The sequence below is a fragment of the Ochlerotatus camptorhynchus genome, unplaced genomic scaffold (genome assembly GCF_037179485.1).
Source record: "Ochlerotatus camptorhynchus isolate MF236.1 unplaced genomic scaffold, CSIRO-AGI_Acam_v1.1 ptg000262l, whole genome shotgun sequence".
NCBI lineage: Eukaryota > Metazoa > Arthropoda > Insecta > Diptera > Culicidae > Ochlerotatus > Ochlerotatus camptorhynchus.
In genome coordinates, this window is record NW_027040752.1 from 5,879 (window position 1) to 23,904 (window position 18,026).

The 18,026-nt window shown below is 41.5% G+C and overlaps 1 protein-coding gene and 1 long non-coding RNA gene across 2 annotated transcripts; one reads left to right on the forward strand and one right to left on the reverse strand.

The window, feature by feature from the left end:
- The first annotated feature begins 3,442 nt into the window (after positions 1-3,442).
- Positions 3,443-4,816, forward strand: LOC135705237 (uncharacterized). Its single transcript, XM_065226847.1, has one exon. It carries the CDS (start codon positions 3,443-3,445, stop codon positions 4,814-4,816), a length of 1,374 nt encoding a protein of 457 aa, XP_065082919.1.
- Positions 4,817-7,516: 2,700 nt separating this feature from the next.
- Positions 7,517-8,620, reverse strand: LOC135705243 (uncharacterized). The gene is made up of 3 exons (XR_010517831.1): positions 8,313-8,620; positions 7,773-8,225; positions 7,517-7,710 (listed from the first exon to the last, which is right to left on the reverse strand). It is a non-coding gene; the product is annotated as an uncharacterized LOC135705243 (long non-coding RNA).
- Positions 8,621-18,026: the final 9,406 nt, after the last annotated feature.

Consider the following 18,026-nt stretch of genomic DNA (forward strand, 5'->3'; position numbering starts at 1 on the left):
CGTCTTGCAGCGATGGCTACTCCTCCACCTCCAGAGCAGGTGCGATCAATCATCGCGACGCGCTAAATACGTTGCCTTAAATATGTTTGGCTGTTTTCATTTTCCTTACCTTTCCCCTTTCATTCACAAACCAATCAGCGCTCGCTGCGCGCTCGTTGGTTTGCAGTCGGTCGGTCGTCGCTCGGTCGGTGCTGCTGCTTGCATGCTCGTGCCAAGCCAGCGGCAGTGTAAGGAAATGATCAAAGCTTGTTTGTAGGGTCTTGACACAAATTACACATTATGTTAATGTTGGGAACCGATTACCCGCGGTCACCTCGGTAGAGGTAGTTTAAAGGATTGGGTAATCGGGTAGGGTTATTTACATAAAACAAAAACTACTACTACACTACGTTCGCTCCAATCGCGAACAATGTTTGTACGTTCATAAGCATGCAGCGTGCTTCATATAATGGAAGAGGAAATGATGTCCAACCTAATTTACGAAGGGCATATAATAGAAATTGCTTTTGTACTGATTCTAATCCTTCTTCGTGCGTGATTGAAAATGGAGACTTTAAAATAGGCAATATATAGTGGTTTAATTGTGTATGGGTCCTTAAAGTCATAGCAAAAGCGCTCGATTAATCCCAGCATGTTATTTGCCCTGTGAATAATTGTATTGTAATGGTATATGAAAGTTAGTTTGGAGTCTAAGATAGTCCCTAAATCCCTAACTGTTTTTACATTCTGATTTCCTAATGCAGTTGAAATGTTTGGTGGTGTTCTTTTTCTGCTAAATGATATTAAGTTGCATTTTTTTACATTCAGTTCTGATAGGCTTTTTGTTACACCATGTGTAGAATATGCGTATTTCACTCTGGAATATATAGATGTCTTCATCATCTCTTATTTCCAAAAAGAGCTTCATGTCGTCGACATAGATTAGTAATTTTATTTTTTAAGAATGAAGACCTACGCACGAATAATGACAACGAAGGTAATCGGTTTGGAAGTGAGGAAAGTGAAGTACCCCTTCCAACGCAAGTACAGCAGGCCGAAGGAACCATCCGGGACGTCTTTCTCCACCCCGTTGATGGTGAATTCACCGCTGTAGCCGATGGAAACTACGACACAACCACGACACTGGAAACTTGGGATAGACGGCAGGGGGAAGGTGTATCCCTTCTTTGCCCTGGCCGCCGCCCTACACGAGCAACCAAAATCAACAGCACCCCGTCACTCTCTTCACTCCGAGCTCTTCCATGGATTTCAACGCCTGACAGCACCATAGCAAGCAACGATACTACACAAAGTCTTTCCCCAGTGTCGGCTGTTGCCGGCAATTTGGGAAGAAATCGTGTAGTAGTTTCGGCAACGGCTGACACTGTGGGGCAAGACGTCCCACAGGTCAGTCCCATCACGATACAACCGCGAAAAGGTACTGCCGTGCCCAATATCTTAACAGATTTTGTTACAACCCCACCAGAGCTATATCCCGGAGAAAGTCCTTCAAGTACTCGTCGAGCAAATATTACACAAAGTGCTTCCCCAGTGCCGGCTGTTGTCGGTATTGGAAAAACTAGTGTAATGGTTTCGACGGCAGCCAGCACTGTGGGGCCAAGCGTCCCATAGGCAAGTTCTGAATTGATAGAGTTACCAGCGCCGATTACTGCGGCACCTTGCACTTTTACAGGCGACCCGCCACCGACACGAAGACCATCACTATCCTCATCGTCGTCCATCACACGGTCAGCTAGTATCAGTTACCACGGTGGCTGCTTCGCACTTCAGTGGAATATTTGTGGGCTCAGGGGCAACATCAGTGAACTGAAACTCCTCATAGCTGAGCTCGAACCCTGCATCATCGCACTCCAGGAGACCAAGGTGAATCAGACTGTCGCACCACCAGACTACATCGGCAAAAACTACACGCTACTGTTGGAATCCAATAACACGCACTACTGGCAACACGGGGTTGGTCTTGCTGTCCGAGAAGGCATACCTTTCGAGCGACTGCAAGTAGACACCTCCTTACACCTCATCGCTGTGCGCATCCACATACCGATTCAGATAACTGTAGTCTCTATCTACGTCCCGCCGAGCTCAACACAGTGTCAGGATACGTTGAGTGATCTACTCGACCGACTGGAAGGTCCTATCATGTTTCTGGGGGATTTCAACGCTCATCATATAGCATGGGGATCACAAACAGTGAACGCGCTCGGCCGTTTAATCTCCGAAGCTACTTCGGACAAGCGGCTGGTAATTCTGAACAATGGCTCACCCACTCGCATCGACCCGGCCACAGGCAACACCTCTGCTCCGATTTGACCTTCTGCTCCGAGAGTGTGGCTCGCAGATTCACGTGGCGAACCCTACCGGACACGCACAATAGTGACCATTTCCCGATAACAGTTTCTATTCCTGGGTGGTCATCTTCACGAACGACGCGGCGGAAATGGTTGTACGATCGCGCTGATTGGTCGTTATATGAACGTTTCACCGCAGAAACCATCCGGCCAGATGTTGAATGGGACGTAGACAGCTTCACGGAGAAGATAATTGCAGCAGCAACTCGTGCCATACCGCAAACCAGCGGCCGTATGGGGCCTAAAGCGGTACCATGGTGGTGCCCTGAAGCGAAGGCGGCGATTCGACATCGACGAAAGTGTCTTCGATATCTGCGGTGACTGCAGACATCTGATCCTGATCAACCCGCTGCATTGGCGAGGTTTCAGGAAACCAGAGCTGTAGCACGGAAGGCGATAAAGGCAGCGAAAAAAAGATCGTGGGAGAACTTCGTGGCCAAAATTGCACCAAGCAGCACGACAACTGAACTGTGGCGAACGGTGAACACGCTACGTGGCAGCCGACAACAACGTACCGTCGCACTCAAGCGATCGGATGGCTTCACCGATGACCCCGAAGAAACTGCGGAAGTGCTAGCCAGTTTTTACAGCGATAGATCTGCGACCTCCAGTTACCCTACTTCTTTTCAGAAGACTAAGACAGCAGCTGAAAGAGAGTCCATAGATGTTTCGCCAAACACGGACGACGTGTACAACAGCGACATTACCCTAAGCGAACTTCTGTGGGCTCTCGAGAAAGGGCGAGCTGCCTTGACAGGACCCGACATGATAGGGTGCCCAATGCTTCGACGTCTACCTTTGTCCGTGAAGATGACTCTGCTAGAGCTGCTCAACCGGATCTGGCGTAATGGAGAGTTTCCCACCAGCTGGCGAAATACAATCGTGGTGCCCATTCCGAAGCCAAACTGCCTCGATACCGGACCCGCTGCGTTCCGTCCAATCTCGCTCACCAGCTGCATGGCGAAGCTGTGTCGGCAACAAAGTCACATGTCTTCTACTGCAGTCCGAACGCACGACGGGATCCCGTGCGAGATATCTCAATCGAGGGAACTCCCGTGCCAAAGACCAACCGGCTGAGGATTTTAGGTGTAACCATGGACCGAACGTTATCCTTCAAACCTCACTGCAATATGGTTAAGAAAGCATGCGAATCTCGGTTACGGATTTTACAGATGATCGGTGCAAAACTTCCACGTGGCAATCAGACTTCTCTGCTGCAAGTTGGGTCAGCCATAGTTACTGCGAAGCTGCTCTACGGGATTGGACTTGTTAGTCGAGGAGGGCCAGCAACCTTGCAGACTTTCGCTCCTGCCTACAACAAAATGGTTCGTTTCGCTTCCGGAGCATTCGTGACGAGCCCGATTAACTCGGTGATGGCCGAAGCTGGGACTCTACCCTTCGAACTGCTAGCAGCACAGACCACAGTACACATTGCCATCCGAATGATCACAAAGAATCCAAACAGCAGCACCCTACCTCTGATTACACGCGCTTCAAATCGCCTCCAAGAATTAACCGGTTCAACGCTTCCTGCTGTCGGTTCACTCGTGAGGCAGAGCAATCGCTTGTGGCACGCCCGAAAACCGACGATAGTGTGGGATGTGAAAAGAAGCATACGCGCTGGAGACCCACCAGAGAAAGTTCGTCCAGTTGTTCGACAATTACTGGAGACCCGCTTCCATAGTTCAACCATCGTCTACACGGACGGCTCCAAGTGTGAAGACACGGTAGGAGCTGCATTCTTCTACGAAGGGCTATCTAGGACCTACAGTCTTCCGAACGAATGTAGTGTTTTCTCTGCGGAGGCCTACGCTATTAAAATGGCCGCCACCATCCCTAATGTTCAAAATGAGTTGGTTATTCTCACGGACTCCGCAAGCTTCCTACTGGCTTTGGAGGCTGGAACTTCCCGGCACCCTTGGGTGCAGGAAGTAGAGAGAATCGTGCAAAGCAAAATCATCCGTTTCTGCTGGATCCCTGGACACGCCGGCATCAGGGGAAACTCTGAAGCTGACCGACTAGCCAATGAGGCTAGAAGACAACCAGCCATCGACGTACCGATTCCAAGCGAGGATGCGATAAAAGCGGTGAAACATGCGATACGTGGTCAGTGGAATAGGCAGTGGTTTAGCACAACAGAATCGAAGCTGAGGGAGGTGAAATTCGAAACGCACAGATGGACAGAACGAGGAAGTTCAGCCGACCAGCATATGCTTACACGTCTGAGAATCGGCCATACGCGACTAACCTACACGTTTCTTCTGAAGAAGGAAGCCCCACCGGTGTGTGAATGTTGTGGCACGGTGTTGGATGTAAAGCACATCATTCTTGAGTGCAGGAAATACGACGAAGAGAGAAGGAAAAATGACATCAGCACCAGTCTACGTGAAGCTCTGGACAACACGGAAGAAAGAACAACACGAATGCTTAATTTCCTACATGAAACGGATTTGTACAAAAAACTCTAGAATAACAAATTACAAGAACTTTAGAATAACAAATTGCACAGGTGAAAAAAATATTAAGCAACACGAAGTAGAAGACTAGAATAACAAATTAAAAGAACTGTAGAATAACAAATTACACAGGTAAAGATGGTAGAAAGATGAAGAAATTCGTGAAGAAAAGCGAAGTAGGAGAGTAATATGAAGTGAAGCGAAGGAGAAAAGTAATTGTTTGGAAGCAAAGAAGAACAGAAGAGAGAAGCAACTGAATTGTAGCACTTACACTAACAAAAACACTTGCACACCATACACAATACACCAAACATCAAATCGAATGGACATGAATGCATCGCGGAGATGTAAAATGTTCTTAATAAACAAACAAACAAACAAACACAACTTTTCATCAGAAATTCCTAAAATCAATTTAATTTCGTTAATCTGTTTTTTTTTTGGGAATCATGAGTTTACACAAGAGGAACATTTGCCTGAAAAGATGAAAAAATACCTATTTTATACCTTGTCATATATTTCCTCATTAGCTACACCAAATCAGATTTCCTGGTAAAGGGTGATACGGTCAAAATTTGGTCAAGGGAAAACGCGTGTAAATCGGTGAAATCGTTTATTTAAAAAATCAAATTAAATTTCTTTTTCAAGTTCAATTAGTATAAAATTCAGGAAAAATATTCAGTTAGGCTTCCGCTTTTCCAAATCCGAATTGCCGGGCCTTACGCTTGACCCCTGTCATCAGATTTTGTACAGCCACCTTGTCCACCTTCTTCGCCGCAGAAAGCCAGTTTGCCTTGAACTGCTGCTCGCCCTTAGCAGTTTTTTTTGGTCTTCTTTAGGTTCCGCTTGACAATAGCCCAGTATTTCTCAATTGGGCGGAGCTCTGGCGTGTTGGAAGGGTTCTTGTCCTTGGGAACCACCTGCACGTTGTTGGCGGCGTACCACTCCATGGCCTTTTTACCGTAATGGCAAGATGCCAAATCCGGCCAAAACAGTACGGAACAACCGTGTTTCTTCAGGAAAGGCAGCAGACGTTTATTCAAACACTCTTTCACGTAAATTTCTTGGTTGACAGTCCCGGAAGCTATGAAAATGCTGCTTTTCAAGCCACAGGTACAGATGGCTTGCCAAACCAGATATTTCTTTGCGAACTTTGACAGTTTCATGTGCTTGAAAACATCTGCTACCTTTCCCCTTCCTTTTGCCGTATAAAACTCCTGTCCCGGAAGCTGCTTGTAGTCGGCTTTGACGTAGGTTTCGTCGTCAATTACCACGCAGTCAAACTTCGTCAGCATCGTCGTGTACAGCCTCCGGGATCGCGCTTTGGCCGTCGTATTTTGTTTATCATCGCGATTTGGAGTCACTACCTTCTTGTAAGTCGATAGTCCGGCTCGTTTTTTGGCTCGATGCACGGTTGTAGACGATACACCCAGCTTATTTGCGGCATCTCGGAGAGAGAGGTTAGGGTTTCGCTTGAAACTACCGGCAACTCTCTTTGTCGTCTCAGCGGCTTCCGGTTTTCGATTTCCCCCCGATCCAGACTTCCTGGCTGTCGACAAACGTTCCCCAAACACTTTAATTACATTTGTAACGGTTGATTTGGCAACTTTTAGCGATTTTGCCAACTTTGCGTGCGAGTAGCTCGGATTTTCGCGATGCGCGAGCAAAATTTTGATACGCTGCTCTTCTTGCTTGGACGACATTTTGACAACTGAAGAGTGAATTCCAAAATCAAAATAGGAGCAACATTCTACACACACACACCTTCAAAATGAGGGGTGTTCAGGTTTTTTAAATGCAAAATTGAAAGAAATACGTCAAGTTGATATTGACCAAATTTTGACCGTATCACCCTTTACTCTTAAATTTTTTTCGATGATCTTCAACTAATTGTAAAATGCACTGCTTTTGATCTTCATCCGTTGATAGTTTTGAATTTTATGTTTTAATCAATGCTATACCACGCTCTGCATTATCATTAACTACTTCCAACCATTGAACCCGTCTTTTGGCATTTTTAAACTCGATGGAACTACTCCACTGCTCCATATCGACATTCAGCAACGACTTCGGAATTTGGACAGCTTTGAATAAGTTTTCAATACCACTGCTGTCTTGTACAAACGAGTGTAGTTCAATCGTTGAAATATCGTTGAATTCAACAATGGATCTGGCTGTAATGTTTTTATGAGTATCTGTAAAAAAAAAATCATCAGAAAATTAAATGCAAATGTATAAATTAAAGCATTTACCTGATAGAAGTAGGGCTTCGATGACCTTTTTCTTAACCGGGAGGTCTACATTTTCGTCGAACAGACAAAGTCCGATAAGGCTGTTGTCCAAATATTGCAAGTGAGTTAAAATTCCTTTATGTACTGCTTTCGCAACGTCTTCATCAACAGTTTCATATTCCTTCAATATTTTTAACAGGTTCAGATCGTTGTTGGGTGCCATTTTCAAAGAATATATGATGTTGGCCATCCACCTTGCATTGTGGAACGCACCAGGAGCTCTTATTTGTAATTTTTCATCGATGTTTCCACCCAAATATAAAATGACAAGTTGTAGAACCTCTCGGTTATCACCACAGTGGTGTTGGTCTCTAATTTGTTTTTCATAAAACTCCAATAACGCCAATCTTTCTATTTCCAAAATAGTTATTTTAAAAAAATCATGAAGTCTTTTCCAAAATGTGCCATTTTGATTGGAATTCCTTAAAAATCTCAACATTTGGAGACTTTGACGTTTCAAATTTCAGAATTTTAAAAACTTTGCCAAGTAGCAGTTCATGTATGAGGTCTATAAGGCCTATAAGCTGCCTCTTAAACAATTTGTCCAGGTACTGACACGCACCTTTTTTTCTACCGGTGTTTGATGCAGTAGTATCAAAAGATGTAAACATAATTCTGAAAACAAACGATAAAATAGTCAGGATTCTGAGGTGAACATACAAGATTTAAGATCATACCTGTCCGCAAGCCTCCATTCGACGACTGCATTGTACACCACTTCTGCTTGTTGTGCCCCCGTAGAGTTTTCGATGGGTGGAACAGCCAATAATTTGCTAATGCCTTCGCCTGATACAACTATGGCCAAGTGCTCGGTTTTTGGTAGAGCTTTGGATGGTAATATGTTAGGTAGCAGCTTGGAATCCCAATGTACTGTTAAATTTATATCTGGCTTAAACGACGCTTTTAAATCATGTTGCATTTGTAAGCGAATTCCTGCTCTGGCGATTCTGACAGATTCCTTGTTCAACAATATAATGATGAAACATCGTGCCCTAAAGCTTTAGCGATCGATGATATTAGAAACACAGCATTTCGATCACTCACTTTAAAGTGGACCAAAGCAGCAGCTACCTCAACTGTAACAACTCGTATCAGTTGCGATTTACGTGTCAAAGCTGGTTTTGGAGAACCTAGAACGTTCAAAATATATTAATATGGATGGTAATAGGGGTATAATCTAAAAGAAAAAAAAACATTAGTAAAACATCACAACGTACCTGTTTTTGGAGAAGCTCTTTCGGATGTACTAGGCGAGTACACTGACCCAGCCTGGCTGTCGTTTTGTGATGATGTTTCAATTGAGGTTGCACTACAAATTTGATCCGGTCTTTGGCTTGACCCTTCTTCCTCAAAATCGCTACACGAAATGGTTTCATTGGTTGGGAGAACCTCAGTTTCTTCTTCAAGATGAGCTTGTTCCCGCTGTTTTTGCAAATATTGCATCGCCTGCTTTTCTTCACGGGTTTTTGCCTTAAAATTCTTCCCGATATCAAACAAACTCCGCAATGATCCATGAAATGTGTTCCTTTTTTCGACGTCTTTCTTAGACATTCTAAGTTTGCATTCTAATAAGGCTTTCCAGGTATTGAAAAATAGCAACAGTTTTTTCTTTATGCTTATGTGTTAAGTTTTATTTTTCCAAGCATCCTTTAATTCCTTTATTGTTGGGAAGGCACTAAGCTTACAACTTTTTTTTCAGCACGCAAATGAAACATATATTTACGAAAAACTTCACTATACGTCGGCAAGTTAACAGAATGGCCAAACGACGGCAGATATTCTCCAACTAGCCAAATGTCAACCATTTTTAACAAACTGTCGTACTATTCACTATCAGTTCTCTGCTTGTTGTCTTCTTTAAACGCACTACTGATTGATCATACATCCTCAGATCGCATCCTTTTTTATACTAAAGCATAGGTAGAAAAAGCCATGGTAGAAAAGTTTACAGGGTTGTCCCGTATTAGGTGGATATGTTAAAAAGTCATTGTACTTTCGTCAGATTGTACTGTAAACTAAACAGCACTAACGGTTGTCCTGTACAGTTTTCGGAATTATTCTACGCTTTATGTCTGTCTATGCTTCTATTTTACGTGGTCTCAGATACTAAAAAGTAATATCATCAAATGTTTTGAAGTTTGAATTCTTAAAAATTCAAAAACACAACATGATGATATTTTCAGATACATGCGTTTGATAAAAAGTAATGGTTTTTACATACCTATTTTGATTTTTGGACCACCCTAATGAAGAATAATTGGACCACCCTAGTGAATTATTTCGTATTAGATCCTAAATGATGGTTTAATTCGATATATAAGCAGGTTGGAGACAATTTTGAACAGTTTTAGAAGCCGACTCATCAATCTTCTATATTCCATATAGAACTCATGAAAAAAGTCGATTTTTGAAAAAAAAAAAAATCGAGATAACACCAAATCTCGACGTTTCATGTGTTTTTAAGACATTTGGCATCAATTTTTTTTTTTTGATTTCCGAAATTTCATGTACCCCCCCCCCCTCCCCATTGGGAGATTTTTGAGAGTGAAAAAAGTCAAACTTTGACGCGTTTGCGCCACCCCTAAATCATGTCCGGTTGAGCTCAAATTTTGCATAGGGTCTTTTTTCGAGGCAATAAACATTTTGTACATGGTTTGTTAGCGAAATTTGATGGTCAAATTTTTCCCATACATTCATTGGCAGTCTACCCGTCACCCCTGGATGGGATGACGAATGCACAAAGTTGTATCTTGAGAAATCCGATGCCTTTAAAGATTATCGTAGACATGAAAGATCTTAGCTTTTTGAAAAGTATCTACAGCTTGAAAAAAAAGCTCAAAAACTTACTAAAAGCAAAGAAACGAAATTACTGGCGTACTTTTATCGAGGGATTTTCTAGAGAAACCTCGATGACAACGCTTTCGAAAAAGGGTCGCTATATGCGAAACCACTCATCTTCCAATGAGAGTGAAGAATACTCCTCCCAATGGATATTCGACTTCGCTAAAAAGGTTTGTCCAGATTCTGTTCCAGCACAACCAACTTTACGGGATACAGCCCAAAGTAAAGGTTCTCTGGATGAACCATTCACAATACTGGAATTTTCAATGGCACTTCTTTCATCGAATAACTCTGCTCCGGGAAGCGACATGATCAAATTCGACCTTCTAAAAAACCTCCCCGATATCGCTAAAAGACGATTACTTAACCTATATAATTCATTTATGGAATTCAATATAGTTCCACCAGAATGGAGACAGGTTAAAGTAATAGCTATTTAAAAGCCTGGGAAACCAGTGTCTGATCACAATTCTTACCGTCCGATCTCTAAGTTATCATGCCTGAGGAAATTATTAGAAAAAATGAACCTATTAAGACTTGACCATTGGTTTGAATCAAACAATCTACTTTCAAAGACGCAATTTGGTTTCCCAAAGAGTAAAGGAACAAACGATTGTCTAGCAATGCTTTCATCTGATATTCAACTGGCAATTTACACAGTAGTGGATTACCCGCTATTTTGAATAATTTCTTGTATAGTTTGCTGTCAGAAAAACAAATGACCTTCAATCTAGATCAACTGACAACTTCTAGAATTAGCTACATGGGCTTACCCCAAGGCTCATGTTTAAGTCCCTTACTTTATAATTTCTATGTCAAAGATATTGATAATTGCTTAGATAATCAAATTCACGCTTAGACAGCTTGCAGATGATGCCGTGGTTTCCATGAGAGGTCCACGTGCAGAAATCTTGCAAAGACCATTGCAAAATTCCCTAAATAATCTGTCTCTCTGGGCAAGAAATTTAGGGATCGAGTTTTCACCGCAAAAAACTGAATTGGTAGCGTTAACAAGGAAGCGGTTTCCAGCCCAACTGCGTCTAAATCTTTTGGGCAGAGACATTACCCAATCTTTAACCTTCAAATACCTTGGAGTCTGGTTTGATTCAAAATGCACTTGGGGTACCCACATTACGTATTTGAAACAAAAGTGTCAACAAAGGATCAACTTTCTACGATCAATTTCCGGGACATGGTAGGGGGCTCACCCGGAAGACCTCATTAAACTATATAAAAAGCCACCTAACTAAACTGGAACGTATTCAATATCGTTGTTTACGTATTGCCCTTGGCTGTATGCATTCAACACACAATATGAGCCTAGAGGTCCTAGCGGGCGTAAAACCCCTGCAGAACCGTTTCTGGGAGCTCTCATTAAGAATATTGATTAAATGTAGTGTCAGTAACAACCTTGTGATTGAAAACTTCGAAGAAATGCTCGAATTGAGCATCCAGTCTAGATTCGTGCGAATCTATCTTAATTATATGTCATCGGATATTAGCCTTCCTTGCTATAACCCATCTCGTGTATGCTTTACTAACTACAGTTCTCCCATTGACTATGATCTCTTCATGAAACAGGCTATTCAATGAGTTCCAGATCAACTTCGACCTATCTCAACTCCCCGCATTTTTGCTGAAAAGTACCAACAAATCAATTGCAATAGAAGATGTTTCACTGATGGATCACGCTTTGATGGATCCACTGGCTTCAGCGTCTGCAATGAATACTCAACCGCCTTTCGGAAACTTCAGGAACCTTGTTCCGTTTATGTTGCTGAGCTAGCAGCAATCAACTTCGCATTGGGGATGATTTCCGATATGCCCATAGACCATTACTTCATCTTCTCGGATAGTCTCAGTTTGATTGAGGCTATTCGGTTCCCTTACATTGCTTAATCCCAGGCAATGAGAAGGCAGCCCCAGTAACAATTCAAGCTGAACATTGAGAACAGAAGCTGATTATTGGTTGATTTAAGGTGTACAAAGCTGATTAACATCAGGCTGAATATATAGTTGATTAGTAGTGCATGAAGCGAATTGTAAAAATCGTTTATTTAAAAAATCAAATTAAATTTCTTTTTCAAGTTCAATTAGTATAAAATTCAGGAAAAATATTCAGTTAGGCTTCCGCTTTTCCAAATCCGAATTGCCGGGCCTTACGCTTGACCCCTGTCATCAGATTTTGTACAGCCACCTTGTCCACCTTCTTCGCCGCAGAAAGCCAGTTTGCCTTGAACTGCTGCTCGCCCTTAGCAGTTTTTTTTGGTCTTCTTTAGGTTCCGCTTGACAATAGCCCAGTATTTCTCAATTGGGCGGAGCTCTGGCGTGTTGGAAGGGTTCTTGTCCTTGGGAACCACCTGCACGTTGTTGGCGGCGTACCACTCCATGGCCTTTTTACCGTAATGGCAAGATGCCAAATCCGGCCAAAACAGTACGGAACAACCGTGTTTCTTCAGGAAAGGCAGCAGACGTTTATTCAAACACTCTTTCACGTAAATTTCTTGGTTGACAGTCCCGGAAGCTATGAAAATGCTGCTTTTCAAGCCACAGGTACAGATGGCTTGCCAAACCAGATATTTCTTTGCGAACTTTGACAGTTTCATGTGCTTGAAAACATCTGCTACCTTTCCCCTTCCTTTTGCCGTATAAAACTCCTGTCCCGGAAGCTGCTTGTAGTCGGCTTTGACGTAGGTTTCGTCGTCAATTACCACGCAGTCAAACTTCGTCAGCATCGTCGTGTACAGCCTCCGGGATCGCGCTTTGGCCGTCGTATTTTGTTTATCATCGCGATTTGGAGTCACTACCTTCTTGTAAGTCGATAGTCCGGCTCGTTTTTTGGCTCGATGCACGGTTGTAGACGATACACCCAGCTTATTTGCGGCATCTCGGAGAGAGAGGTTAGGGTTTCGCTTGAAACTACCGGCAACTCTCTTTGTCGTCTCAGCGGCTTCCGGTTTTCGATTTCCCCCCGATCCAGACTTCCTGGCTGTCGACAAACGTTCCCCAAACACTTTAATTACATTTGTAACGGTTGATTTGGCAACTTTTAGCGATTTTGCCAACTTTGCGTGCGAGTAGCTCGGATTTTCGCGATGCGCGAGCAAAATTTTGATACGCTGCTCTTCTTGCTTGGACGACATTTTGACAACTGAAGAGTGAATTCCAAAATCAAAATAGGAGCAACATTCTACACACACACACCTTCAAAATGAGGGGTGTTCAGGTTTTTTAAATGCAAAATTGAAAGAAATACGTCAAGTTGATATTGACCAAATTTTGACCGTATCACCCTTTACTCTTAAATTTTTTTCGATGATCTTCAACTAATTGTAAAATGCACTGCTTTTGATCTTCATCCGTTGATAGTTTTGAATTTTATGTTTTAATCAATGCTATACCACGCTCTGCATTATCATTAACTACTTCCAACCATTGAACCCGTCTTTTGGCATTTTTAAACTCGATGGAACTACTCCACTGCTCCATATCGACATTCAGCAACGACTTCGGAATTTGGACAGCTTTGAATAAGTTTTCAATACCACTGCTGTCTTGTACAAACGAGTGTAGTTCAATCGTTGAAATATCGTTGAATTCAACAATGGATCTGGCTGTAATGTTTTTATGAGTATCTGTAAAAAAAAAATCATCAGAAAATTAAATGCAAATGTATAAATTAAAGCATTTACCTGATAGAAGTAGGGCTTCGATGACCTTTTTCTTAACCGGGAGGTCTACATTTTCGTCGAACAGACAAAGTCCGATAAGGCTGTTGTCCAAATATTGCAAGTGAGTTAAAATTCCTTTATGTACTGCTTTCGCAACGTCTTCATCAACAGTTTCATATTCCTTCAATATTTTTAACAGGTTCAGATCGTTGTTGGGTGCCATTTTCAAAGAATATATGATGTTGGCCATCCACCTTGCATTGTGGAACGCACCAGGAGCTCTTATTTGTAATTTTTCATCGATGTTTCCACCCAAATATAAAATGACAAGTTGTAGAACCTCTCGGTTATCACCACAGTGGTGTTGGTCTCTAATTTGTTTTTCATAAAACTCCAATAACGCCAATCTTTCTATTTCCAAAATAGCTATTTTAAAAAAATCATGAAGTCTTTTCCAAAATGTGCCATTTTGATTGGAATTCCTTAAAAATCTCAACATTTGGAGACTTTGACGTTTCAAATTTCAGAATTTTAAAAACTTTGCCAAGTAGCAGTTCATGTATGAGGTCTATAAGGCCTATAAGCTGCCTCTTAAACAATTTGTCCAGGTACTGACACGCACCTTTTTTTCTACCGGTGTTTGATGCAGTAGTATCAAAAGATGTAAACATAATTCTGAAAACAAACGATAAAATAGTCAGGATTCTGAGGTGAACATACAAGATTTAAGATCATACCTGTCCGCAAGCCTCCATTCGACGACTGCATTGTACACCACTTCTGCTTGTTGTGCCCCCGTAGAGTTTTCGATGGGTGGAACAGCCAATAATTTGCTAATGCCTTCGCCTGATACAACTATGGCCAAGTGCTCGGTTTTTGGTAGAGCTTTGGATGGTAATATGTTAGGTAGCAGCTTGGAATCCCAATGTACTGTTAAATTTATATCTGGCTTAAACGACGCTTTTAAATCATGTTGCATTTGTAAGCGAATTCCTGCTCTGGCGATTCTGACAGATTCCTTGTTCAACAATATAATGATGAAACATCGTGCCCTAAAGCTTTAGCGATCGATGATATTAGAAACACAGCATTTCGATCACTCACTTTAAAGTGGACCAAAGCAGCAGCTACCTCAACTGTAACAACTCGTATCAGTTGCGATTTACGTGTCAAAGCTGGTTTTGGAGAACCTAGAACGTTCAAAATATATTAATATGGATGGTAATAGGGGTATAATCTAAAAGAAAAAAAAACATTAGTAAAACATCACAACGTACCTGTTTTTGGAGAAGCTCTTTCGGATGTACTAGGCGAGTACACTGACCCAGCCTGGCTGTCGTTTTGTGATGATGTTTCAATTGAGGTTGCACTACAAATTTGATCCGGTCTTTGGCTTGACCCTTCTTCCTCAAAATCGCTACACGAAATGGTTTCATTGGTTGGGAGAACCTCAGTTTCTTCTTCAAGATGAGCTTGTTCCCGCTGTTTTTGCAAATATTGCATCGCCTGCTTTTCTTCACGGGTTTTTGCCTTAAAATTCTTCCCGATATCAAACAAACTCCGCAATGATCCATGAAATGTGTTCCTTTTTTCGACGTCTTTCTTAGCCATTCTAAGTTTGCATTCTAATAAGGCTTTCCAGGTATTGAAAAATAGCAACAGTTTTTTCTTTATGCTTATGTGTTAAGTTTTATTTTTCCAAGCATCCTTTAATTCCTTTATTGTTGGGAAGGCACTAAGCTTACAACTTTTTTTTCAGCACGCAAATGAAACATATATTTACGAAAAACTTCACTATACGTCGGCAAGTTAACAGAATGGCCAAACGACGGCAGATATTCTCCAACTAGCCAAATGTCAACCATTTTTAACAAACTGTCGTACTATTCACTATCAGTTCTCTGCTTGTTGTCTTCTTTAAACGCACTACTGATTGATCATACATCCTCAGATCGCATCCTTTTTTATACTAAAGCATAGGTAGAAAAAGCCATGGTAGAAAAGTTTACAGGGTTGTCCCGTATTAGGTGGATATGTTAAAAAGTCATTGTACTTTCGTCAGATTGTACTGTAAACTAAACAGCACTAACGGTTGTCCTGTACAGTTTTCGGAATTATTCTACGCTTTATGTCTGTCTATGCTTCTATTTTACGTGGTCTCAGATACTAAAAAGTAATATCATCAAATGTTTTGAAGTTTGAATTCTTAAAAATTCAAAAACACAACATGATGATATTTTCAGATACATGCGTTTGATAAAAAGTAATGGTTTTTACATACCTATTTTGATTTTTGGACCACCCTAATGAAGAATAATTGGACCACCCTAGTGAATTATTTCGTATTAGATCCTAAATGATGGTTTAATTCGATATATAAGCAGGTTGGAGACAATTTTGAACAGTTTTAGAAGCCGACTCATCAATCTTCTATATTCCATATAGAACTCATGAAAAAAGTCGATTTTTGAAAAAAAAAAAAATCGAGATAACACCAAATCTCGACGTTTCATGTGTTTTTAAGACATTTGGCATCAATTTTTTTTTTTTGATTTCCGAAATTTCATGTACCCCCCCCCCCCTCCCCATTGGGAGATTTTTGAGAGTGAAAAAAGTCAAACTTTGACGCGTTTGCGCCACCCCTAAATCATGTCCGGTTGAGCTCAAATTTTGCATAGGGTCTTTTTTCGAGGCAATAAACATTTTGTACATGGTTTGTTAGCGAAATTTGATGGTCAAATTTTTCCCATACATTCATTGGCAGTCTACCCGTCACCCCTGGATGGGATGACGAATGCACAAAGTTGTATCTTGAGAAATCCGATGCCTTTAAAGATTATCGTAGACATGAAAGATCTTAGCTTTTTGAAAAGTATCTACAGCTTGAAAAAAAAGCTCAAAAACTTACTAAAAGCAAAGAAACGAAATTACTGGCGTACTTTTATCGAGGGATTTTCTAGAGAAACCTCGATGACAACGCTTTCGAAAAAGGGTCGCTATATGCGAAACCACTCATCTTCCAATGAGAGTGAAGAATACTCCTCCCAATGGATATTCGACTTCGCTAAAAAGGTTTGTCCAGATTCTGTTCCAGCACAACCAACTTTACGGGATACAGCCCAAAGTAAAGGTTCTCTGGATGAACCATTCACAATACTGGAATTTTCAATGGCACTTCTTTCATCGAATAACTCTGCTCCGGGAAGCGACATGATCAAATTCGACCTTCTAAAAAACCTCCCCGATATCGCTAAAAGACGATTACTTAACCTATATAATTCATTTATGGAATTCAATATAGTTCCACCAGAATGGAGACAGGTTAAAGTAATAGCTATTTAAAAGCCTGGGAAACCAGTGTCTGATCACAATTCTTACCGTCCGATCTCTAAGTTATCATGCCTGAGGAAATTATTAGAAAAAATGAACCTATTAAGACTTGACCATTGGTTTGAATCAAACAATCTACTTTCAAAGACGCAATTTGGTTTCCCAAAGAGTAAAGGAACAAACGATTGTCTAGCAATGCTTTCATCTGATATTCAACTGGCAATTTACACAGTAGTGGATTACCCGCTATTTTGAATAATTTCTTGTATAGTTTGCTGTCAGAAAAACAAATGACCTTCAATCTAGATCAACTGACAACTTCTAGAATTAGCTACATGGGCTTACCCCAAGGCTCATGTTTAAGTCCCTTACTTTATAATTTCTATGTCAAAGATATTGATAATTGCTTAGATAATCAAATTCACGCTTAGACAGCTTGCAGATGATGCCGTGGTTTCCATGAGAGGTCCACGTGCAGAAATCTTGCAAAGACCATTGCAAAATTCCCTAAATAATCTGTCTCTCTGGGCAAGAAATTTAGGGATCGAGTTTTCACCGCAAAAAACTGAATTGGTAGCGTTAACAAGGAAGCGGTTTCCAGCCCAACTGCGTCTAAATCTTTTGGGCAGAGACATTACCCAATCTTTAACCTTCAAATACCTTGGAGTCTGGTTTGATTCAAAATGCACTTGGGGTACCCACATTACGTATTTGAAACAAAAGTGTCAACAAAGGATCAACTTTCTACGATCAATTTCCGGGACATGGTAGGGGGCTCACCCGGAAGACCTCATTAAACTATATAAAAAGCCACCTAACTAAACTGGAACGTATTCAATATCGTTGTTTACGTATTGCCCTTGGCTGTATGCATTCAACACACAATATGAGCCTAGAGGTCCTAGCGGGCGTAAAACCCCTGCAGAACCGTTTCTGGGAGCTCTCATTAAGAATATTGATTAAATGTAGTGTCAGTAACAACCTTGTGATTGAAAACTTCGAAGAAATGCTCGAATTGAGCATCCAGTCTAGATTCGTGCGAATCTATCTTAATTATATGTCATCGGATATTAGCCTTCCTTGCTATAA